The following is a 25,425-nucleotide window of genomic DNA, read 5'->3' on the forward strand; positions in this document are numbered from 1 at the left end:
GAAACCTAATTGACTAAATGAAAGATTTGATGTCACTTAGTTACAATTTACTCTGAGTCATATCAAACATTGTGGGTTAGTACCAATGGTTCTAATATTATGTGCATGTGGGGTTTTATTTTATTTCACTTTAGTTTTTAGGTTAAAATTGCTATCTAGAATCACTGCCATCTATCAATTTTACTTTTTATGATCTAACTACAATTGAACTATGAAATTTTAATTTTTAATATAAAGATAAAATAATATTGATAATTTTATAATATTAAAAATTAAACATATAAATATTATAATTCATAACTCACGACATATAATATTTAAAATTAAATATAAAAAGAAATATTATATATCCTAACATTTAAAGTTCAACAACACACAATAATATTTATTAGCAATTACAATTAGAAATTAAATAAATATAACTAATATAGTTATTAATCATTATAGTATCGAGTTAAAATTATATTAATTATCATAATATTGAATTTTAAATTAAAAAATAAAAAATTCCAACAAACTGATTATGTCTGATTTTGAACCAGTTCAATTGGTTTTATAATGATTCTTTAATTAGAAGGCCAATTTTCTGTGTTAAATGAACTGATCTTTTCGGTGACAGACAACAGGTAAAGGGATGATAATGTTGAAATGTTTTGGGTTACTTGTTTTTTATATTATTATTATTATTATTATTATTATTATTATTATTATTATTATTATTTTGTTTTTGTAATACAATCAAATTTTATTGGATAGGGAAACTCGTTTTCTTTCCAACAGCACAGATTTTAGAGCATAAAAAAGTTAATATCTTTTATATGTAAAAAATCAATCATTTTTTTAAGATTAGATTTATTTAAATGTATATGAATGTTTATTTTATTTGCCTCTTTTATATATTATATATCCGTACAATGTAATCCTAAATTTTTGGATGTATCCCCCGTACAAAAGCTTCAAAATTTTACACACTTCCATCATTCAACTTTTTATATTGAGAAAAATCATTTTTTTTATTTTTTTAAGATTTTAAGAAAATGAATAATAATTAATTGAGGAATATGTCTAATTTTAGTAACAATCAACAATAATCAACAACATAATATGTGTATTTCGATTAGCATAAAAAAATGTTGAAAATTAACGTGTTAATTTTGTTGTCCAGAAAAATAATTTTAAACAAAATATTATTTCAAATATGTTAACTCATGAGAAATTTTAAGAAAAGAATTTATACTGTTTTTTTTTTATAAGTGAAACAGTCATCTACTAAAGTAGATATTGCTCATAAAAAAAATAATAAAGTAGATATATTCCTTGTAATAGTGTTTTATCATACAATAATCTCATATTCAATTCAAGATTAGTATTAGTCATTTTCCTAAGGTTAATTAACAAAATTAGATGCAAAAGACTTGAAAAAGAAATCAAACACCTCATGCATATATATACCAGCTGATTGAAGCATTAAATAACTTGCGTTGTCAATTAATGGAGTATCGAACTTCACTTTCCTAATTAAATAAATACCAGATGTTAATCTAGATCCACCAAAACGTGTACCATAAAATGAAGCTGTACATACAGGATAGTGTTTATCACTTCATTTCTTTTTGTTCAAACGATGTTAACAACACTACTTGTCAAAAGGTAATTCAAAGTATTTAAAACCAAGAACATATATTGCCACAAACTCACAATAGTGCCATTAATCAATCTTTTATGTGCTTTGGTGATAAAGGCACTAATTAAATTTGCCTATTATATATAGCAATTTCTAGTCATTAAGCAGGGATACCTCAAGTTTATTCTCCTGCATATCATGCATGTTACTTTTCTAGCCAAAACCAAAGAATATCCTTGATGCTTCAAAAATGAATGGAATGGTTTTACATAAAATTGTAGCATTAGCATAATTTAAAGACAAAGGGACAAACATGTTAAGAATGTTTGCAGAGACAAGTAAGTGATTCAATTTTTTTTTTTTCCCTGTTAATAGACAGAATATGCTACATAATGTCCTTGACAGAAACAAAAAGGATCTTCGAAGCCAATCAGTTTGTTGTGTAGTAATATGAACTGAACCACAAAACTAGAAGACTTTCTTTTCGTAGTTGCCAATATTTAAAGAATGTGACTTAAGCACTAAATCACTGTCTAGTTGGAAAAGTAGAACAGGGCACTAACTGAAAATGATCAACTCCTATAACAACTTTTCTCCCCATAACTAAATGGAATTTTAAACCTTCTCTTTTTTCTTTTTGCTCAGTGGATTCCAGATTGGCAGTGCTTTTGGTACTTTGTTATGTTATGCATATTCATGCATTTCCCTAGATTTGATTCTAAATTCCAATGACCATTGATGATTTCTAGGCGACCACGTTATGGAAAGATTTGAAGGTTCTTCTTCTATATTAGTCAATTAAGCATTTAAAATTAAGTTGCAATTCTTTGAAAGTTTTTTGGACTTCTGATTTTACTAGTATAACCCATTTGTTTGTACTCAACTTTTCTGCTTCAATTCCCACTCTATATTGCTTTACTTGTTAAACAGCCAAGGCAGAAAAAAAACACCAACTCTTTAGTTCAACCAAATTCCACAGGGTCATTGCCAATAAGAAATGCACCACTATAGAGGTTCTTGTTTCTATATGCAAGTTTCTTTGAAACGCCTGAAACACATCATAAGGAAACAATGATGCTGATAAGCATTTATAAGAGAAGTATATAAGTTTTTTTCTTCTTCTTTTGAAATCAAAGAAAACAACCAATGATAAATAATAATTCACTCATGTCTCTTAACTAATTATAAGCATTTATAAGAGAAATATATAAGTTTTTTTTCCTATTGAAATCAAAGACAAGAACCAAAGATATATAATAATTCACGCATCTCTTTTAACTAACTCAATTAGATCACTTTTAAAAAAAAAATTTACCTTACTTTTTATGTTGTTCTTCTATAAGTATTCATAGAAAAAAAATCCGTACAAGAATGATATGTCAAATGTCAGAAATTAGACTAGTCATCACTCATCATATAACTATGGTGGGGGCATCTCTAGATTTTTTGGGCAGTGAGGACTGAATGAAGTATCCAAGAATGACACCCCCACGTTAGGCAACTTGGATGAATAATTGCAACTTTCATCTGATCCACTTTGGGTCTTATGTGCTATTGGCCATAGAAACAAATTTATATAAATATGCTCCAAGATCTACAGTTTTTGTCATTGCTAATGCTCTTTCTTTATTTTTTCCAATTTGGCTCTGCCACATTAAATAAATTATTTGCATAGTGGATGGCTTGCATTAACGAATACTTAGGTCATTGCCAGTGCAAGTAAAAATAGCACAAGAAATCCCTCAGGGGTACCAATTCGAATATGCACAAATTTTGTATCATATTATGTTTGGTGTAAGGTGCAAGAAACGCTAGCGAACACTTCATTTGACCCTATATTTATAATATTTTCTATTTGACTGGTTCTTGGTGAGTCTTACTTATTTTTAATAATTCTATCTCCTAGATATGAAATTCATCAAAATAAATTATTTTTAATAAATGTCAACAAATTATATGAAATATTAGAAAAAAAAAATGTTAGAAAGAATGTCACGAGATACTAACAATCTTGGGTGCATGTAATATAATCCGCATAGCATGATGTCAATCTTCGCATAATAAGGTGAAAGATCCTAATTGGTAGGCTTTAAGCCACCTGTGTTGCATTTAATTATATGCTTTTGAAATGGGAGTTGGGTGTTTACGTGTCAATTTTGTTAGATTGTGACATTCATGGAAAACGATATTAGCCAATGAAGGTGGACATGGAATTATTCTACTTCCTAATACAGTAGGTCACAAAAGTGCTTGCCCACGTTTTGAATTGACAGTATTAATGTTTGTGCAGGAAAACATCTCCTAAAAGTGCTTCCCAAATCATGCTTATCCCGAAACTGTTCCCCAATCCCCCCTCTTAATTTTTGACGAACACATCTTCCTTCATTAAATAATTAGAAATTATTATTAATATGATTATAACTATAAGTTAATTATTATAAAAATTAATAAATTTTGTATATAACAGTTTATACAGTTAAACATATACTATTTACACTAAAAGTTTAAGTTAATTTACATTATCTGTCTTAAATTCCTACGAATAAAAAAACATATATTATTTACTCAAATAATTAAACCCCATTTTGAGTCATCCTTTCATAATGCTGCCATAATTTAATTACAATTACGGTGAAAATAAAACTAAGTGATTTTATGAGCACTTTATAGTAAATTCTAAACAAGAAGAAATTATGGCTGGTGAGTGCAATGGCCAATTAATAAACATGTGTAGCACACTAGCACTGAAAATGCAAGGTTCAGAACAAAGACAAGGTCTGCGTCAACTACTGCAAAAGCTAGTACCTTGGCTGTATATTGTCCATATTTAATAATTAAATGGGACTTGTTAATTAACAAGTAGTTACTCTAATGATTGAGCATTGAAGGAGATCTATGATCAAAGTTTACTAACAGACAGGAGCTAAGATGTCTTTCACAAGACAAGAATAGCATACCAATATACCAAAAGTCCAAGAGCGAATAACATGCATATGCTATTCAAGTATTCATGAACAATAATAGCCTGGTAATGCACGGATCTTCACTTATATATGTTTGCTTTGAATTTAGAGCATGCATGTCAACTTCCCGTGTGTTTGAATAATGAGCTTAATTTTTTTTTATAGGTCAAATGTATATTTTATAGAAAATAATTATTATATTTGAGTTGGGTAGCCTGAGATCATTGGTTAAGTCAGAATAACAATCTTATATTATTTGATTTATGCACTTGATATATGATAAATAATGAGCTTAGTTACATATTTATTAATAAATTTTATTATGTATTTGAGAATTTATTTATAAATTTCACTTCAAAACTTATTAAGATAAGGTAAAAGGAATTTATATTTTAAATTATTGATAAATTCTTCCATGAAACTTAATAATAGGAAAAGCTAATTAATAAAAATATAATAAAGTATCTAAACTTACAAAAGCTATAAAAAGCTCGGATATTCACGTATCTGTGGGAAATTAAATAGTTTTATTTCACTATTTATTTTTTTAATGATTTGATGATGGTTATCATGCTCTTAAGTTGACTAGTGTGCAAATCCTTTTTTAGCATATTTTATACAAATTCAATAGACTCTCAAATTTAGGATCAAGTTAGTAAGTTAAAAAAATCAAATCAAAATGTATATCATTTTATATTATTTTCTGAGTGTTTAGAGTTCAACATACTTTCATTTGATGTGTTATTCATTAATTGAAGAATCCTTTCACTTCTAACAACATCAGACCCTTGTTTTCCAACAATATCAAATATTCAATAAAAATATTGTATCACTATTATCATCTCTACAAGTTATTATCTAGTAGTAATACATTATTAGACTTAATTATTTAAATATTGTAAAATTTATTATTTAGATTTATTATGTTGTTGAAGTATTTAATTGTTATATATGTTATTTATAGGTATGTTGTTATTATTTTTTATATGAACTAAATTCTTACGAGTTTACAAATCTAAGTGTAAGAGTTGAGTTTATGAAATTCTTATGGTTCTACTTGATTTATAACCTTGAGATTTGATGAATGTTATTCGTGAGAAATGAAACTATTTAATTATGGAATACATATTAAAATGAAAACCCTTTCTCATAGTGGCCCATGTTTGCAAGATATAGATTTAGGAAAAGGTTGAGTGATACAAGTCTAATCAAAATCCACCATGAAACTAAGATATCTGCGGATTGTGCACACTGAAAACAAAATAATGGTCACATGAAACAGAAAGTTCATTGCAACCACTATCAATTATACTAGTAAATCAGATAACAGCAAACTTTTTATAGCTTTTTGCAATTTTTTCATAATTTTATATAACATACTGTGGCAAGAAGTGGAGCAGCTGTTGCAACAAATAATTTATTAGAATAATCATAATAATAAAAACGGAAGTGGAAGCGGCGGAAGTGCTTTACAATTTACCAACTCCTTGTATGTAGTTAGCAGAGATTGATATGTGACACAGAAAGTGAGTCCACTTAGAACCACTTTGTTCCATGGAAGGAGATACTTCTTATTCTATTTTATTTAACCCTTCAACTATCCACACAAGACAACAGTAACACACAGAAAAGTTATCCATGAGCTGGAACTTGGAAATGAGAATGAAAGAAAAAAAAAATCTGTAACGTTAGACATTTTTTTATTGAACATCTGAAATTTTATATCAAGATTATAAAACACGTAACCTTCTAAAGATGGTCGTGTGGAACAAGACAATGTTTCGCATATGACTTGTTACAGTAAAACAAGACAACAAGGTTTCGTATCTGACATGTTGCATGTTTTCAACTACTTACTCTTCTACAGAAAATGAGATAAATGTACGTTTCTTTAAAAGTATTTCTTGAAACTAAAAAATTTCTCCACCTTCAATTGAGCTACCATCCACTCTTCCTAAAATTTTCTCAACCAAAAAAATAAAACAACTTATTAACCTCACCTGGTTTTATAAATTATAATAACATTTATCTTTCATTAATCATAATTTTCCTCAACATTGTGGTAATGGCCACGTGTGAAATGGTCCATAATAATCAATTGCAAGGTCTACCAAGGGGTGTGGGGAGACATGAATGTTCATACATTTCCTTGAATCAAGCTAGTACTTGAGTAGAGGGAACTAGCTGTATGCAGTGGATAGGTTGAACTTGAATTGTTGTCCATAGGAAACTGTGGAAATTAACGTAAAACTCAGTCATTGTCTCTATCTCTATCCAAAGTTGGGTAAATAGTCCTAAGTTTGGATATAAACTCGTAATGGACATTGGATCATGATAATTGACAAGTTTGATTATTTTTTTTTCATAAAGGGGTGGCTATCAATGAAAGAGATGTCTCAAGACCCGCAAACTCATTTATAGCCTCTGGAAAGAGAGTATTATCCTAACAACAGATTCATCGTTCATAAAATAGATTGTGTTGTTATCTTTCTTCTTTACCACCTCAAAGAGTTAGTAACTTATGGACGGTTTCTTCTCACAAAATTTTGTTACTAGAACTTTCTAAAGCAAAGTGCTAATCTACTAAATTTGTAAGTATTTATGAATAAGTTAGGTATGACTTTTTAAAGAAGTTAAAGTGCATGTGCAAAAAAATTAAATTGATTCATTTTACTTATTTTATTTTATTGTGTTTGTTGAGAAATTAATTTGATTGACTCAAAACTCTTTGTTAAAAGGGTAATAAAAAAAACACAGAAATTCCTATTGTATATGCGTATGTAATCTTACACTGAGGAGGCTTCAGCCTTTGTGGAATTAGAACTCGAAAAATTAACACTTGCACACAAAAAGGGCAACTTACTTATAAACCAAACAATTTATATCAATATTCTGACAATTTTTATTCAAATGCTGAGAACAAATCTCAATCTAATAATGAAGGATAAGCTAATTTATTTTGATAAAAAAAAAAGAGCTCAATTGACATTAAAAACTTGTAAATAATTTATGTATATAATTTTCTTAAAAAATTATCACTACATATTTTTATGTTAAAATACTCAATTATTATATTTTTGAGCCAAACAAGTTGCTAGGTACATATTTTATTTTCTTCTAATAAACCAAGCTCAAACTGTATAAGTAAATCCTGAGAGCCATAATTCTTTTTGCAGGCCAAACTTGAGCTTTTGGCTTTCAAGTTGATTCAACTCATTTGCATCTCTAGACTGCTCTCAACAGTTCATCTCAGGATCCTTTTTCTCCAGAACCTTTGCTTTTCCTAACACAGGATGATAATGTCAAAATGCCTGTTTGGATTAACGTTTGCAAGGTTAAGTTGAGTTAAACTTAAGTTTGCAAACTGAGTTTGCAAAAGTAACACAAAGTCTTTTGCAAAACTAGGTATCAAGACAATTTTCATTACAAACACACTTTTGGGTAACCAAACACTACCAAAATGAGTTCACTCTCCAAAAGTACTTGTAGCATCCAAAAATACTTCTTCAACTGATAACCAAACATAGTCAAAGTTTGCATTTTTTTTTGTCAGAAATTGGTAAAATGTATTATATAGTATCATGTTTTTTACTAACAAAAATTACAGGAGTCATTATTAAATTTCTTGAGACCTCGAAACCCGTTCAAACATTGAATCACTAATTATAGCACTACAGAGGGAAAAGAAAATTTGTGTAACAATTCTACAAAACCTGACTACTGAGTGGATGGTTGACTATTTCCACCTACCTAGAATTTGCAGATGCAAAATGAAGAGCTTATCAACAATATCACCATGCTCACTACATACCATCCAACTATCAAAACTCACTGAGACAAAAAGACAGCAATAACCATCAACACCCAAAGGGGTAGGTACATCCTTTTTAAGCAGTAACTGCAACTTTTTCCTTTTCTTTCTTAGCAGGTTTTGGAGGCTTTTCAGGCAATACATTTTGAGGTTTCTCAATTCCTTGAATATCAGTTATCCTTAACTTAGTCAATTCCTGAAGACAATAACCATGCATCAAGTAGAATTAGCATCAAACAAATGATATGAAACTTCACATGATAAAATAATTGATTTCCAACACACCTGACGATGTCCTTTGGTTCTTCGGTAATTCTTCCTTCTCTTTTTCTTAAAAATAATTACCTTTGCATCTAGTGCCTGGCATAAAGGAAAAATGAGCACACATGCAAGTGTATAGAAAGAAGAACAAAAATTGGTTAAATAAACCAGAAAATTTTCATTATTGCATCACATAGAAATCAAAAGCTATTAGAAAAAGGATAATTATAATGCATGGATGCAGATAACAGAGGAATAGGCAATGGGAGCCTGCAGGAAAAGGGGGCAGCAGTGCAGCACACAGACCATGTTGATAAAAGGAAATCATTACGAGCACCATTATTCTACCATTTTAAAAAACAAATCACAAGAAGATTATGTTTGAGCAGGCATTATATTTGCTAACTATTTCGTTTCCAGGGTCAGATTCTGAGACTCAATCCAATTACAAAACATTTCACAGGGACGTTGCTAATTTTTTTTCCTTTATAAGTTTGTCTTATTTTTCTCTTGCCTCAAACTCCTCTTTTCTGCTTTTGTCTTCAAACTATGCCTAGCTCGTTGCCTCTTTGTGCTATCATATCCACCATTGCTGTCTAATTTTGCATTTCCATTTTTCTGCACTTCCATCATCAATGAGATTATGTTCACAGATTTTAAAAAATAAAATAAAACTCCATGAATTGAGGCAACCTTTCCACCAGGAGTTTGGCCTGAATCTTTTTCAAACTTCCAGGAAAGAATTTTTGGACATTATCTTTTCCATCATTAGACAAGTGTTTAGTACCAAAACTCAATGTGCTCAACATATGAAATAGAGTTAAAGGGTCACTTGACTATGCACCATGAGGCATATACTCTTCTTCCATCTATTTTCCACTCATCTTCTCCATCTCTCCTTGCCAAAACAACATCCTCTTCAACTAGCACCTAGAGCCAAGATATCCCCTTTGCCTCCACGGCTACCATGAAGTGAATGGATGGGATGGACCAAAATGATATTATGACAAATGGTTTTAAAATTTGTCAACTTTGAGCAAATGATGAGTGGCAAAAGAGAGTGAGGAATAAAGGTTGAGAGGTACCAGTAGCATTCAGAACCATTGAGATGTTGAATTGGAACATGATAGGAAAACACTGAAAGCGACTATTCTTTGTTTTTAGAATTTGGATTTGGGCATACTTTCAGCAACATTTTCTAAAAAATGTTTTTTAAGTTCAACCAAACATATTGTAAAAAAGCTGATTCTGCATAATTTAAACAGGGAGTTCTACACTAACATGCTCCTCAACAACAGCGTGAACAGCTGCATCTGGTACTATGGGTCTGCCAACAATTGTCTGACTAGCAGAGCCAAGCAATAGTACTTTGTTCAAAATCAACTGCAATGGGCAAAAATGCAATGGAATATTCAATTAACTGGCATGGAAGATTCTATAACAAAGAAAATAGCAAATAATTAGTACAAAGAAAACAAGCCATAGATTATTATTTAATAAGACTGCTGACACTTATACAAACATACTGCAATTACAAAACCTAGGCAAACAAACTAGTTTGTAGAACTATCAAAATGGTAAGAAGCAACTGTGTAACAATAGTAACACAAGCCATTTACCATTGGGTAGGGAATAAGCAACAACTGTATTTCAACAATAATGTTTTCAAATAATGTTAAATGTCACCAAAATCATATTAGTGAAACGTCATACAATCTGATAAGTTCAGATCAACTATCCTTACTTTTTTTGGTAGGGGGAAAAGACAATCCATTATTTCTTTTCTTTATTTTTTCATCTCAACTGTATTCTACTACTTTAATATGTTTCATGCCAAATATTATTTGAAATATACTCATTATAACATTAAATATTGATGTAGCCCAAAACAAATTGTTGAGCTAAAGTGCTAAAAGTGCAATAGCTAAAGCTTGAGCAGGCTTATTATTTTTGGTGGCAACAAAGTACATTTCTCACAATAAATATTATCATATTTTTACCAAACAAAATTCGAAACTACTTTTCGTAGAATTTATAACAGCACATGTCAAGCAATAACAGTGTTTAAAAAGTAATAGCAATCACAAACAGGGAGTAGGTTATAGTCTCTTATACAATGCTAAAAGAACTAAAATTCAAATTTCCACTTTTAACAAACTCGCATTTCATTTCATAAAAATAAAAATGACAATCTGTTCCTGGAACCTTTGCTTTTTTAAGGAATGCTTTCCTAAGGTGAAACATCTCAAACACCCCCATAATAGCAATAATCTCATTCATCATAACCAATCTATTACACTTCAATAATAGGAAATATAATAGATTGCCTAGATCTTACAACACGAAGGAATTTAAAATTAAGACAGATGCCATCATAAAAACAATTAGCCAACAAGAAAAGACTCAAGAAGAAAATGGATGAGCAGGGGATAAAAGTCTGACATATAGTAGTAACTAATAAGACCTTAATGAAATAGAAATACCCAATTCCAAACATATCATGGGTAAACACACACAGTAAAATTATAATGACACAATTCACGCCCTTATCTTCCTCAGCCATTCTCCTTCTTTAATTTAAAGTTTGTAACAACAGACGATCTGTAAGCACCCAAGAAAGAATACCATTTTAAAAATAACCCTCTACCTGAAGCCAATCATACTAACACACATACTAGGAGTTAGGATCTTCTAGCAAAAGAGATACTCACCTTGTCATTCACTTCGCAAAACTTCAATCTTTCAGTGAAAATGCTGTCTCTGTTGCTTACTTTAAACTGGTGCGAACCAATCTGAACCAATAAAACCACACAAACAATCACTTAAATCGAAATCAGATTTCTCTTTCCACTTTTTAGTTATAAAAACAGTTTTCTAAAACAGTTTCATGCTACTCACTAACTAATTTCTTAATCAAAACCAATCAAGTATTGAAAATTCATTTCTAAACAAGTGCTTTAAAAAGAAAAAAAAAAAAAGCCAAAAATAACCCAAAGAAGTTGTCATTTTCTTACTTTTAACATGGAGATGAACTGGAACTATTTTTTAAGAGGAATCTTGTTTTATCAAACATGGTTGATTTGTGGACACAGGCAAACTTGCGGGTATTAAAAAAAAAAAAACCCAGCAAGTTTTGTTTAATAAAAGAAGTTTTACGATTTTAGAAAATCAAAAACTATTTTTTAAAAAGAATAATCAAACAAGCTATAAAACAAACACTGAACACTGATATACACAGAATGAGGGAACAAAAGTTTGAAAAATGGAACCTGAACAACAGCGAAAACAGGCTCGTAAGGCTTAAAAACGCTATCTTCCTCCTTTTGAAGAGGACCCACCACTCTGTACCCAATAGCCGCCGCTTCCGCTTCCTTCTCCTCCGCCGTGTATACTTTTTTCCCTCTTGACACAGTGACGTCATCATCGTCAACATAATCCTCTTCTTCATCGTAATCCTCGTCACTATCATCTTCTTCGTCGCTGTGGTCGTCTTTTTTGTCGGAAGAGAAACAACGGAGGTGCGGGCATTGCGCAAAAACAGAGGCGCGTGCGGTGAAAGCGTGTGGAGAAGCGTTGGAGTTGGGAAATGGAAGCACGGCGAGTGAGCGAAGAGAGGATGCTTTTCGGAAGAGAAACGGTCTCGTTTGAGTTAACGCTCGCAGGCACCTCCTACTCGCCATGGTTGCTGCTGCTACTGTTGCAGTGTCTAAAAACTAGGGTTTGATCTCACACAACACGACGCAGGGGAACCACCGGTACCCGCGCTCGCTACATGCTCCTCCTCCACAACACATGGGCCTGCCTCAGCCCACTAAACAAACAAACAGTACTAGCCCATAAAATATGGCTCACTTGGGCCCAACATAATTCGAGCCCAGAAAACCCAACATAATGCTTCTTGTTGCATATAGCATTTTATATATCATGCTTATCAAAAAATATTAGTAGAAAGAGTTCAGCTCCTTAAATACATCTCTGTATTTTGAATATTAATTATCAGCTCTTGGTCGAGAATTATCCCGCTTCACCCAAAACATTAAAACTATATCAAAAAAAATATATATATTAGTGCTAAATATAAGGATGCTTATGTACCTACTTCTTTTATAGTGGAAAAATTAATTTTCATACTTTTTTAATAAAGAAACTAATTAATTAAGATTAATCTTTTTTTGGTGAAATGATAGGAAAAAACCCCGATAACCATTAAAAATCGCGATAAAACACTAGAGATTACACCAATCATAAAGGCAACACCAAGAAAAGAAGCAACTACATGAAAAAATATGTATCCTATCATCAATAGATTGAGCATAACTAGCTAGCATATGAGTTATTTGGTTGCCTTCTCAAAGTGTATGAGACCAAGAAAAGCAACCAACCAACACTCCACTGTGGAACCATAGAATGCTTTTGGAAACCTCTTAAAGGCAATGTGTCCTCCTAAGGTGAGGTACTTGTTTGAAAGAATTGGGTTTGTTTCATTCATTGTGACTCAACTTGAAATTTTGGGACCCAATTGATAACTTTGATCTTTCACCATTTACCTAATTAAAGAACTGATTCTGAGAAACATTTCAAGGTGATATTCTAGCATGGAAAAATACTTGTTTTGTTCATTGTTGTCTAAATTAAAACTTTGGGACAAAAGTGATAACTTCAATCTTTCACCGTTTATCTATCTAAACAACTGTGATTTTTTGGATCTTAAACATATTTCAATTGCATTTAACGATTTTATAATTAATTTTATCTAATTTTAAAAATGAGCAAACTTTAAGTGAATCAATTCAATTGACACCGATTTTTGCACAACATTAAATACAATCACAAAATCATTTGTATGATTTTTAATTTATTGGTCGAATGATTATGAAAAATTAGCGCATAAACTTTTTTCTCTCATTTTCTTAGGACTGTTCAAAGACTTGTTGGGACAATAATTCAGTTGAGTGAGGACATTAATTATTGATAGTAATCGTCCTGAAAGGACAGAAACAGTTCACAACGTGTAAAATGTTCAACATCTTTTGCTTTTTTTTAGTACTTTATGTAAATAAAAAATTTAAAAATGTCAAGCTTTTTTTGGTAAAGATAAAAAATGTCAAGGTGATGACGGATCCAAGTCGGCGGAACAAATTATCTTTCTAAAAAAAAAAATAAAGGTAAAATAAGTTTTTTGTACTTTTAAAAATTTTAAATTTTATTTTACTCCACGTGCAGTGTTGTTTATATCAGTGTACAACTTTCTGTGCTTTGCAACATCATCCTATTTCTTTTTTCAGCTTATAAGTTAAATTAACGCTATTTAAAATAAATTCAAACGATAATTTTCAACTGCTTATTTAAAAATCAAATCGTGATAAACATGTTTAAGAGACTTGTATATTTCATTATTAACTGGGCCATATTTTGACAATGAAGGATAAGAATAAAATATATTATCATTACAAAAACTTTTTTGTCGTGACTCTATAAATATTTTATGACAAGAATAATGTATAATGACAGAACCATATTATTATTAAATTTGTTAAATCCTATAAATACTAAGGTTTTGAGTAAAATGTCCCAGGATTTACCTTTGGATTTTTCAGCTTTTTACATAAAGAATAGAAACAAGAGAAAAATGTTATACACTAATAATATAAATAATTTTATATAATCACTCCATCATATTTTTTTATTATGTAGCATAAATTTTTTAACTTTTAAAATAATTATCTTAAAATAATTTAAATAATAATATATAATTAGATAATAATATAAAATAATTTTAAACTTATTAAGAAATGTTAAAGAAATATTAAAATTCTAACGATATGTAAATAAACAGTTCAAAATATAATGTACTCTTTGTTAATCTAAGATGAAATAATTGAGATTAAGAAAAAAAAATAATGTAAAAAGAGAAAATAAAAAATAAACTTAAATATTTAAGCATTTGGAATTTGAGAAAAAAGTAAACAAAATTGAAATTCACACGCCATATTTTTCGTAGACAATACGATCTTGACGTAAGTGTGACACGAACTAGAAAATATTTACTACGCATTACTATACTAGAAAATTATTAATTATGACCTTGGCATCCGCGTGAGGCCTGATTGTGCTTAATATTCGTAACGCAAAAATAATATTTGTTCGTTAAAAATTTAAAGTAAAAAAATTGTTATTGAAATGAGTAAAATTAAATTGTTATTTACGATATCTTTTGTTTTCTTTGATGATTCTTTTATGATAAATATTTTTTCTTAATTATTTTTTTAATTGTAAGATTTTTTTTTCTAAAATTTGTTTGTCTTTTTCTTATAAGATTTTTTAAAGTTATAAATGTATTAATTATTTTTGTTTTGTTTTATGTATCTTTACTTGGTTATTTTTTTTTCCAAGAGAAATAATTAAATGAGTATAAAGAAAAAACAATAGTTTTAAAATGATAATATAATTAATTGATAAATTAAACATAATTAATTAAATTATTAGATAAAAAGATCTCTTAACCTATTCCTAATATACATGGCCGGGCACAAACTTTGACTATAAATACTATACCCCCAATTAACACTCGCTTATTCAAGTTATCACTTTCCTGAATTGAGTGTAACAGGATCATTTTTTTGTTATCTTATATAAAGGTCCACAAGGAAGGTATTGTACTGAGATGACTGAGACAAGGGTTAATACTCTCATGGTCACGAGTTCCGGCAATTATGGCATGTTGCACAACAACAAAATTCATTTGAATTGCCAATTCCTTGGTCTCGGGCATTCCATCAAGGAACATGGTAGGTTTGGGTTAGTGTGCTCTTCATCACTTAGTGGTGGTGGTAATAAGATGAAACTTAGAGTGAAGAAGAAGGGGAAGCAAAGTTCTTCACCAACCATGATGGTAGCTCTCAATGAGGGTCATGAGGCCATCTCTGAGGAGTCCACTACCGTGAAGCTCTTGGCTCTGGTGGCTGTGAGGAATAGTAAAGATAATAACAAGGTGTTTGCAAATGAGATAGTGAATAACCTTCTAACCATTTTCTGGCCTCAAAACCAGACCAAAGGTGTTGTTCTTCAACTTGTTAGCACACAGCTTGATCCCAGTACGTGATCTCTTCAATTCATTCTTTTTAATTTTTTTTTTTTTTTGTCTATCTACCCTATTCAACCCATGAAAATCTTCACTGCAAAGTAAAATTGGAGTTTTGCTTAGTAGGGTTATGTTTGATCTAACATATTGTTAGATGGGAGGAAATTAAATGAAAGAGTATGATTTTTTATGAAGTTTTATTCTTTGGTTCAATTTCTTAAAGAAGAGAAGAGGGGGAGTAGTTTTTTTTTTTTCATCTATTTTTTTACTATTTTCCAATTTTTTGAGAGTTTTGTTGGAAAGAGAAGGAGATTTAAAACATTCTAAGTGTATGGACTAAACTATCTTAACTTATATTTTGAAATAAAAAAACTATAAAGGTATACAAGTAATTTAGCTTTTAAAATATTTCTTCTCTCCGGGAGAAAAAAACAAGAAAATTTTTTATCATTAAATATGTGTGGATCAATTGGGGGTTGATTTATTCAATTTTAAGTCATCCATATGTAATTATGTTGAATATTTAGATGAAAATTTTGATTGTCCATAATAGTTACACTCATTTTAAATATGATTGTTTTCAATTATTGGGGATTGTTTTAAATATGATTGTCTCTAACTACTACAACTATTTGATATATATAGTGTCGGCTTAATTTTTAATGTCCAACTTGTTATGCTGTAACATTAAAATAAAAGGGAGAATGGAAGCAAAGTTGAGCAAGAAAACCGTTTTGGAGTTATCCGAAGACCATAAAGTTGATGAGAAGGGAAGAATCAGCACCTATAAAGTTGAATTCATTGTGGACTCTGATTTTGGGATCCCTGGTGCTGTTACCGTGGTTAACGGCTTTGACAATGAGTTCTTCTTGGAAAGCATAACCATGGCACAAAATGTTCATTTTGCTTGCAAATCTTGGGTTCAACCAAACAAGCTTGACCCAGAGAAGAGAATTTTCTTCGTTAACAAGGTAATTAATATACATGCATGGTTTGTTGACTCAACTGAATTTTAGCAAAATTAACTAGTGTGAGGTTTGGATGTGATGATCATCTCTTGTAAATAGGTTTGGGGTACCCTATGTGCCCTATACATTTTAATAGATATCTTTTTCCTGATTAAAAAAAAAACTAGTGTGAGATTTGGTACGAACTAGTAGATCAAATTAAAATTTATATGCATCAACTTTGGATTTACTCTATTCAAGTTGATTGATTATTTTACAGGAAATTAATTTTTAAATAAATCCAGTTGATTATATGATAAATTAAATTCTTTTGCTAAAGTAAAAATATAATAGGATTTGATAAAAAAAATATATAATAGGATTAGGTTAAGCTGGCTAATTATTTCTTGTTTTGTTTTCTAAGAAAATATTTGTTGTTTTGTATCGTTATAAACACGTATTATTTTTTAATCGTTTTAAAAATTTGTGATATATTATATTTATATATAAGGTAAAAACTATTAAAAATTTAAAATAATCTAAAACTAAAGTTTAAATAACAACACTAATTTACATTTTTTTAAATGTTGATACTATACTCTTTAAAAATCTCTAACGTGTTCAAATTTTCAACACCAACTTTAAACCCAACAATTGTTTTATTCTATGCTCCCCTGTATGCCTCATTAATAAAGATTTCTTGAAAAAACAAAAACCTTTACTCGACATGACTTCTACTCCAAAATATACCTAGCTACTTACCACCCAATTGAAGGATACGCTGTATTTGGTTGTCAGCTGACTCAACTAAGTTTCAAATTGACCTTTAAAAAAACACTAGGTTTTAAATTGCATTTATGTAACAGCAACCTTGAACTCAATATAACCCAATATTATTATTAAAGGGTTTAATTAAGTTTTTTATACTTAAAATATAAGTTATTTTTATATTACTAGCTATTTTTTTAATCAAGTATTTGAAAAAGAGAAGTCGTATTTATTTTATTATTTGTCGTTAGTTGTTTTTCGTTAAGCGATGACATGATAAATATAATATCAAGTTATCACGTCTTGTCATAGACACCTCGTTGTTATGTCATCACTTCCAATGACATGATACTGACGTGTCAGTAATTGGACGTGATGTCGTGACACTCCATCTGTGATTGATGTTATCACTTAATAGAAGACGACTAACGACATATAATAAAATGAAAAAAAAAATATTTTAGGTGTGTATTTGACAAAAAAATAGCTAATAATATAAAAATGACATATTTTTCAAGTATGAAAAACTTATTTAAACAATATATAATTGGTGTTTTACATTCTATGATCAATGTACACATATAACATGCCATGTCTTCCCTCACTCTTCATTCATTATTCTCTAGACTTAAAATATATATCTCGTCATTTGATCTTGTTGGGTTCTCTTTTAACTTAGTTCAAATATTAATTGTGTGCATCTTAACTTTTTAATTTCACCTTTAATACTATCTTATTAATCTAGTTCAATTGATTAAACATGATAAATTGATACGTGAGTTATTATAAATTTCAAATAGTATTTTTTTATTCCTATCAATAAGAAATATTTTATTAATTTAATGTATTTCTTATTTTGAATGAGGAATTATCTTAAAAAAATAGGATAAAATTTCTTTAAGTCTATATAAAAGTAAATTACATATATGTTCATCAAGTTATTTTAATTAATTCTTAATTTTTTTTATAAGTTTACAAATATTTGATCAAATAAAAGTGTTTGAGAAATGATTTTTTCTTATTAACTTAAGATTTGTTTTTAACATAACTTAAATTTATGATTACTATTTTCATTTTTAATAAAATGATAAAATTTTATCATTTATCATTTTACCTGAAATTAAATTATTTATTTTGATAAAATTCCTCCTTATTATTTGTTAACTAAAAAATTGTTTTTCAAATTGGCATAAGTTTTTCATATCTGAAAAAATAGATCGTTTTTATATTATTATCTAAAAATTCATTTTTTTTGTCAAATATTTACTTGAAAAAAATTTTGGTTTCATTTTACTATTTATCGTTAATTCTCTTAAGTTCAATGATGATGTAAAAGATGATATGTCACATCATCACGTCCAATCACCACCGATACGACATTACTACAACATTTAAGGTGATGATGTAACAATGAAATGTTTGTGACAAGACATAATAGTGTAACATTCCGTTTGTCACATCATCACTTTAACAGAAGGAAATTAATGGCGGATAGTAAAATTAAATTAGTTTTTTTCAAGTATTTAATTAAAAAAAAGAATATTAGGTAATCTAAAAATTATATTTTAGATAAGAAAAGGTTAATTAAATCTTAGTAAAGTAACTAGTTGTGACATCTGCGGATAAGGATCTCTTTCTTATTTAAAGTGAAATAAGCCTCACTTGAAAGAAAAGTAAAATAAACAAAATGAGATTCATGTGCAATTAATAAAATATAAGATATTGCGAGATTTCTTTCATAAATATTTTAAAATTATATTATTAATAATATAGATTGTTTCATAATTTGGATAAAAAAATTAATGTAACATTATACGATCTATATAAAAATTGTAAACCATGTTAAAGATGCTCTCTCTCACATGCATTTCACATGTCAACTAAATTGTTAAATTAAACGTGCTTAAGTTCTCTCTTTCTACAACCATGATGTAAAACAGTTAGTTTCAATGTTATGAAACCCATTTCGGTCACCGGCAAGAATCAAGGAACTGTTAATATTCACGCACAAAAAATATTATTTTCATATGGTGATTTTTGTTTTAAGATTTAGAAATGAAAATTGTTTTTATGAACACAAAAATAATCACCATTCAGTAATATAATTTGCCTATAGTTAAATCATTATACCGCCCTTGCTGCAAAGACTATACAAGACAACCCATGGGATTAACACACCATGAGAAGAAGAGACCAGGCTTAATTCCTTTCTTGTATAGGAACCACTGCCACGAAACCTCCTTAATATCATCTGAAAACAATATTGTTTCTCAATTGCCAAATTTGCCAACATGTTTCATTTTAATCTCCACGAAATCAAATGAAAGTTCACTTGTTTTATGTTAATTTAATTTTGTTTACATTAAAATCAAATGCAACATAGCAGCACAATGATCTTTAAAATGAAAAACAATAAACAAATAAAAAAGAAGCGAACATTACGAGAATAGGATGGCCGAACTTGGAGTTGAGAAGCTCCTTGATATCTTCCCTCACACTCTTCAACTCATCAGGATCAGTGTTAGAAAAAAGATGATCTGTCATGAAAACCTATCATAAGAATAGTTATCATTCTAGAAGTAGTTAATGTAGTGGATAGAAGTAGTTATCATATAGTGGATAGTAGTAGTTATCATGTAGTGCAATCATTGGCTATAAATAATTCCTTTTGTATTGAATAAAAAAGGCAGAAATATATTCAAGGACGAGCAACCTAACAATCAGACGCAACTGATTTCAGCACCGACACCGTTTCGTATCCTCCACTCGAAACGCCAACCTTAATTATATTATAAGTGTGATTAAGTCTCTAAAGACTAGTTTCATAACTAGCAAAATCTTAATTATGGTGGTTATTAAAAAAAATAAAATTTGATGTATCTGTACACAACAGGTGTATCTACCCTGTGAAACACCAATTGGGGTGAAAGAACTAAGAGAAAAGGAACTGAAACAGCTAAGGGGTGATGGATGGGGACTTAGGGTATCTTCTGATAGAATCTATGACTATGATGTATACAATGATTTGGGTGATTCAGACAAAGGAGATAGGTTTGCAAGGCCAACACTGGGTGGTCAACACAACCCTTACCCCACACGTTGCCGCACTGGACGACCACCATCTACCGTTGGTCAGTTTCACTCATCATAGCATGCATGACATTTTTTAGCTTTAATTTGTTGCATTATGTTGGCCATGCACACTCACTAAAAAATTATTCCAAATTATTTAGTTGTGTAGCATCATCTTCTGCACCAATAGAATCCAAAATGTCCATTCACACACACACATATACTCTATGATTGAAGAATATTTAATACATCTTATTGAACATTGATTGACCATTATTATCAAAGCACTTATCAACAGAGTCAGATTCAAAGTTATTTTATTTGCCTAAATGAGCTTATATGGATGGAATATTTTAACAGATGAAGTGTAAGATGAATTGCATGTTTGGATTAAAGTTTGAATTTAATTTAAGTTTGTAAACTGAGTTTGTAAAAGTATCATAAGTCTTGATTCTCCAAAACTTGGTTTTCATGCAAAATTTTACTATTAAACATACTTTTGTGGGTAAGTAAACATTGTTTCAAACTGACTTTTAGAATACTCCCATTGAAAATCCAAACATAGCAAAACTAGAGATCTTCAAGTTTTTGTCTTTTCTTTTCCTTTTTTGGAGTGATGTGTAATACTAGTATTTACTTACTGAGTTTGATTATAACACATATTCAGTGGAATAATTTTTTAAAATATATAACATAAAATAATTATCACATAACAATTTTATCCGTGTAAAAAACTTCACACTATCACCATATTCTAATTAAATTATTATTTACTTTTATAAAAATGATAAAATCTTTATCTTTATCTCTACTAAACGAAGGATCCAAAGTTAGTCTTAAGTCTTAACTCCTTACATATCAACTTTACCCTAACACTTTCAATCACATCGTAAATTTATCACCTTCCTAAATGTAAGATTCGCAGATTATATGATTTTGTTTAAGTGGTTGGAGCCAGTAAACTTGGAATATTAATAAGCATTGTTGAATTTATTAAAACTGAAAAATAAATAAGGCACATAGCATGGACAAAACTAACAAGTGAGGGAAGAGAAATGGACATGCATGTTATATTTTGACGTTCTTTCATTTTACATACAAACATGGACAGATACGAAAATGGAGTCACGACCGAGTGATGAATCAGAGTTAATATACGTTCCTAGAGATGAAGAACTGGGGGACATAAAGCAAGAAGTCATTGATCAAGGAAAATTGATGGCAATGCTTAAGAATATTATGCCTGCGTTAGTAGATAAAATCATGGGCAATGAAGGAGTTTTCAACATTGATTACTTTATTAAAGAATCAGGGCAATCTATTATGTTCAACTTGGGAGGTGCCGTACAGGAATTTTTTAAATTCGATCCTCCAAAAACATTTTCAAGTTAGTGAAACTAAAGACTCCCATTTACTATTATCAAATGAATTTTCTTCATGTCCAAGTTAATATTTGTGTGAATGTGGTTTCATTTTAGACAGAAATTATTCAAGTGAAGTGGAATGATTTTCAGGGGAAAAATCACATTTCTTACTGGATGATGAATTTGGGCGTCAAGTGCTTGCTGCGTTCCCTCTAGGTATTGAAAGGCTAAAGGTAATAATTACAACAAGAGAAATGTTACTGACACGATCACTACACTTTTTTTAATACTTTTTTTTTTATTAATTAAAATTTTATTAAATGTTATTTCATGTTGTCACTTTTCCAATAGGTTTTCCCTCCCGCGAGCAAATTGGATCCCTCTAAATATGGTTCAGTAGAATCAGCTTTGAAAGAAGAACACATTATAGGCCATATTGAAGGGATGTCAATTCAACAGGTACAAAAAAAATAAAAATTGTCCTCTTACCAAAGGCTAAGTTCCATGGAAATAAGTCTAATAACAAATCATAAAATGTTCCCTGCTTTTAAAATTTAGGCATTGGAAGAGAATAAGTTGTTCATGCTGGACTATCACGATGCTTACCTTCCATTCCTTGATCGCATTAATGCTCTTGAAGAGAGAAAAGCTTATGCAACGACCACAATTTTGTTCCTCACCAAAATGGGAACTCTTAAGCCTATTGCTATCCAGCTTGCTCTTCCAACTGGGAATCCAAATACTTCATCCAAGCAAGTTCTCACTCCTCCCAAAGATGCCACCTCTAAATGGCTCTGGCAACTTGGCAAAGCACATGTTTGCTCCAATGATGCTGGTGTTCATACACTTGTGCACCACTGGTATAAAATTTTATTTGGACAATACTTAAATACAATTTCTTACGTGTTTTTCACTTTACTTTCTCATTAAAATTGAAATTCCACCTTAGTAACTCACAATAAAAGTCAATAGTCAACATTGAATACCGAGAGAGTTCCAATTTTGATAAGAAAATAGTATCAAAAACTCCTAAATTAAAGAAGTGCAACTAAATTTTGTCTATTTTGTTTCTTATTAAAAATAGTATTTTTGAAAAACAAAATCCTTACCTGTACATCTATTTTAGGAAATAAATGATGTCATTGCTCCATATTCATAACAATGATCATTGGCTTCATTGAGCAAAGAAATTATGATAATTATCATATTATGCAATGTGGGGATTACATAGTTGATACTAGAGCTATAAGTGAATCTTTTTGGCAAGAGCCAAGAAGTCTAACACTCAGCAGTTAGGTTCAGGGCAGGTGTTCATCCGCATAAACCTAACAATGATGGAATGTAACAAAAGAAAACAACAAACTTGTACATGTATCAGATATCTTTCATAATAATTAAGAACAAGTTACACAGGAGAGATTAGAAAACATAATAGTAATGAATATGATTTTTTTTATCGACAAATATTAGTTGTTTTAGTTTGTTAGTTTTTGTTAGTGGGATGATTCAATTGCATGATCTTTCCTTTCCCCTCCTTCCTTTAACCACTGAATCAATCTTATAACTCGTTAGTAATGAACATGATGGCATTGACCTCTTTATAATTGAACAGGTTACGTATACATGCTTGCATGGAACCGTTGATAATTGCAACTCATCGGCAATTGAGTGTGATGCATCCTATATTCAAGCTTCTGCATCCGCATATGCGATACACACTCAAGACAAATGCAATAGCACGTCAGACACTCATCAATGCTGAAGGTACCATTGAGACAGACCACACTCCAGGGAGATACTGTATGCAATTTAGCTCAGCTGCCTATAAAGATTGGTGGCGGTTTGACATGGAAGGTTTTCCTGCGGATCTCATAAGAAGGTAAATAAGATTGTTTTCACTATTAACAAAACTAACAACTAGCATTTGTCAATAAAAAAATTTATGCATTCCCCATAAAAATTATTCTTGAAATCTTGAATTCGAATATCATTTTATGTACGATTATGTAATATTTTCCTAGTTTTATATTGATGAAAAGGAGTACTTGATGCATTTGTTTCGATATATTGCATATAAATAAGATTGTGTAATAATGGACCAACTTTTACAACTTTTAAGCAGCTATCTCTATTTATCATTGGGACAAAACCTAGATACAATTCTATAGATGTTATGTATTATTCTTCAAAGTTTTACCCCAATCATCTGCATAATTTCGATTGGGGAACGATACAAATAACATCTATTCAACTATATGTAAGTTTTATCCTTAACATTATCCTTTGCTAGGTACCTAGGCATTGATGATGAGATCTAATAATTTATTTTCTTCTATAGAGGTTTAGCAGTTCCAGATGCAACCCAACCTCACGGCATTAGACTACTTATTGAAGACTACCCTTATGCAGCTGATGGACTCCTCATATGGTCCAGCATAAAGAAGTTGGTCAGGACCTATGTCAACCATTACTATAAAAATTCCAATGCCGTTTCTTCTGACAACGAACTCCAATCTTGGTACAGAGAATTCATCAATCTCGGACACCCTGATCATAAAAATGCTAGTTGGTGGCCTAAACTTGACATCCCTGAGGATCTCACCTCCATGCTTACCACTGTTATTTGGCTTGTATCAGCACAACATGCTGTCTTGAACTTTGGTCAATACCCATATGGTGGGTACGTTCCAATCCGTCCACCACTAATGCGAAAACTAATTCCCAAGGAAGAGGATCCTGAGTACTCAGATTTTGTCATGGATCCACAGAGATACTTCTTATCATCACTGCCAAGTTTATTCCAGGCATCAAGGTTCATGGCTGTGATCAACATTGGTTCTGCACACTCGCCTGACGAGGAATATATAGGACAAACAAAGGATTTGTCCTCTTGGTCGGGAGAGCCTGAGATCATTGATGCATTCAATCAATTTTCAATGGAGATGAAAAGTATTGAGATGGAGATCAAGAGAAGAAATGCCGATCCAAAACTTAGAAACAGATGTGGCGTTAACGTTTTACCATATGAACTGCTTATACCAAGTTCTGAACGTGGGGCAACAGGACGAGGAGTGCCAAATAGTGTTACAGCCTAGTCCAATATGTGTACAAACCAGCAACTGAATCAATGTTCTATTATTCTTCACCTTAGCTGGACTAAAATGGATTTAATATTTGATCTCCTAAAAACAAAAAAGAAAATAAAATGCAAAAGGGAATAATGCAGGTTTGAAATCATCTGTAAGTATCGTGTACTGAGTAGCATTAAGAATCCTTCTTGGTCAAAAAGAATGTTGTGTATGTTTTATTACAGTTTACTCTAGTCTGGTGCATGTTTTAACTTGTACACGTTTATGCACTGATCCAGAGTATAATGTAAAAAAAAAAAAGTTCAAAATGTGTGAACTAAAAACTATGCCTCCTATAAATATATTCTTATGTGGTCGAAATTTATTGTTCTCGACACCCAACATACATATAATGTGGAACAACCATTTCCCATGACAAAAACCAAGTGTTCAAACGGAGTATGAG

The 25,425-nt window shown here is 30.4% G+C and overlaps 2 protein-coding genes across 4 annotated transcripts; one reads left to right on the top strand and one right to left on the bottom strand.

Moving 5' to 3' along the window:
- Positions 1-8,126: 8,126 nt before the first annotated feature.
- Positions 8,127-12,532, bottom strand: LOC114419544 (50S ribosomal protein L21, mitochondrial-like). Of its 2 annotated transcripts, XM_028385241.1 has the most exons (5): positions 11,929-12,532; positions 11,371-11,451; positions 9,941-10,042; positions 8,684-8,758; positions 8,127-8,594 (listed from the first exon to the last, which is right to left on the bottom strand). In XM_028385241.1, exons 1-5 carry the CDS (start codon positions 12,337-12,339, stop codon positions 8,475-8,477), a joined length of 789 nt encoding a protein of 262 aa, XP_028241042.1. In that variant the 5' UTR covers positions 12,340-12,532; the 3' UTR covers positions 8,127-8,474. The 2 variants fall into 2 exon arrangements, with proteins under 2 accessions (XP_028241042.1, XP_028241043.1); XM_028385242.1 differs by lacking the exon at positions 9,941-10,042.
- A 2,683-nt stretch (positions 12,533-15,215) lies between these two features.
- LOC114419545 (linoleate 13S-lipoxygenase 3-1, chloroplastic-like) lies at positions 15,216-25,319 on the top strand. 2 transcript variants are annotated; one of them, XM_028385243.1, is made up of 9 exons: positions 15,216-15,753; positions 16,440-16,711; positions 20,349-20,586; positions 21,639-21,914; positions 22,042-22,124; positions 22,243-22,350; positions 22,450-22,751; positions 23,504-23,770; positions 24,230-25,319. In XM_028385243.1, exons 1-9 carry the CDS (start codon positions 15,324-15,326, stop codon positions 24,984-24,986), a joined length of 2,733 nt encoding a protein of 910 aa, XP_028241044.1. In that variant the 5' UTR covers positions 15,216-15,323; the 3' UTR covers positions 24,987-25,319. The 2 variants fall into 2 exon arrangements, with proteins under 2 accessions (XP_028241044.1, XP_028241045.1); XM_028385244.1 differs by having other exon boundaries at positions 15,628-15,753; positions 16,386-16,711.
- Positions 25,320-25,425: the final 106 nt, after the last annotated feature.

This window comes from Glycine soja, chromosome 7, assembly GCF_004193775.1.
Source record: "Glycine soja cultivar W05 chromosome 7, ASM419377v2, whole genome shotgun sequence".
Lineage (NCBI taxonomy): Eukaryota > Viridiplantae > Streptophyta > Magnoliopsida > Fabales > Fabaceae > Glycine > Glycine soja.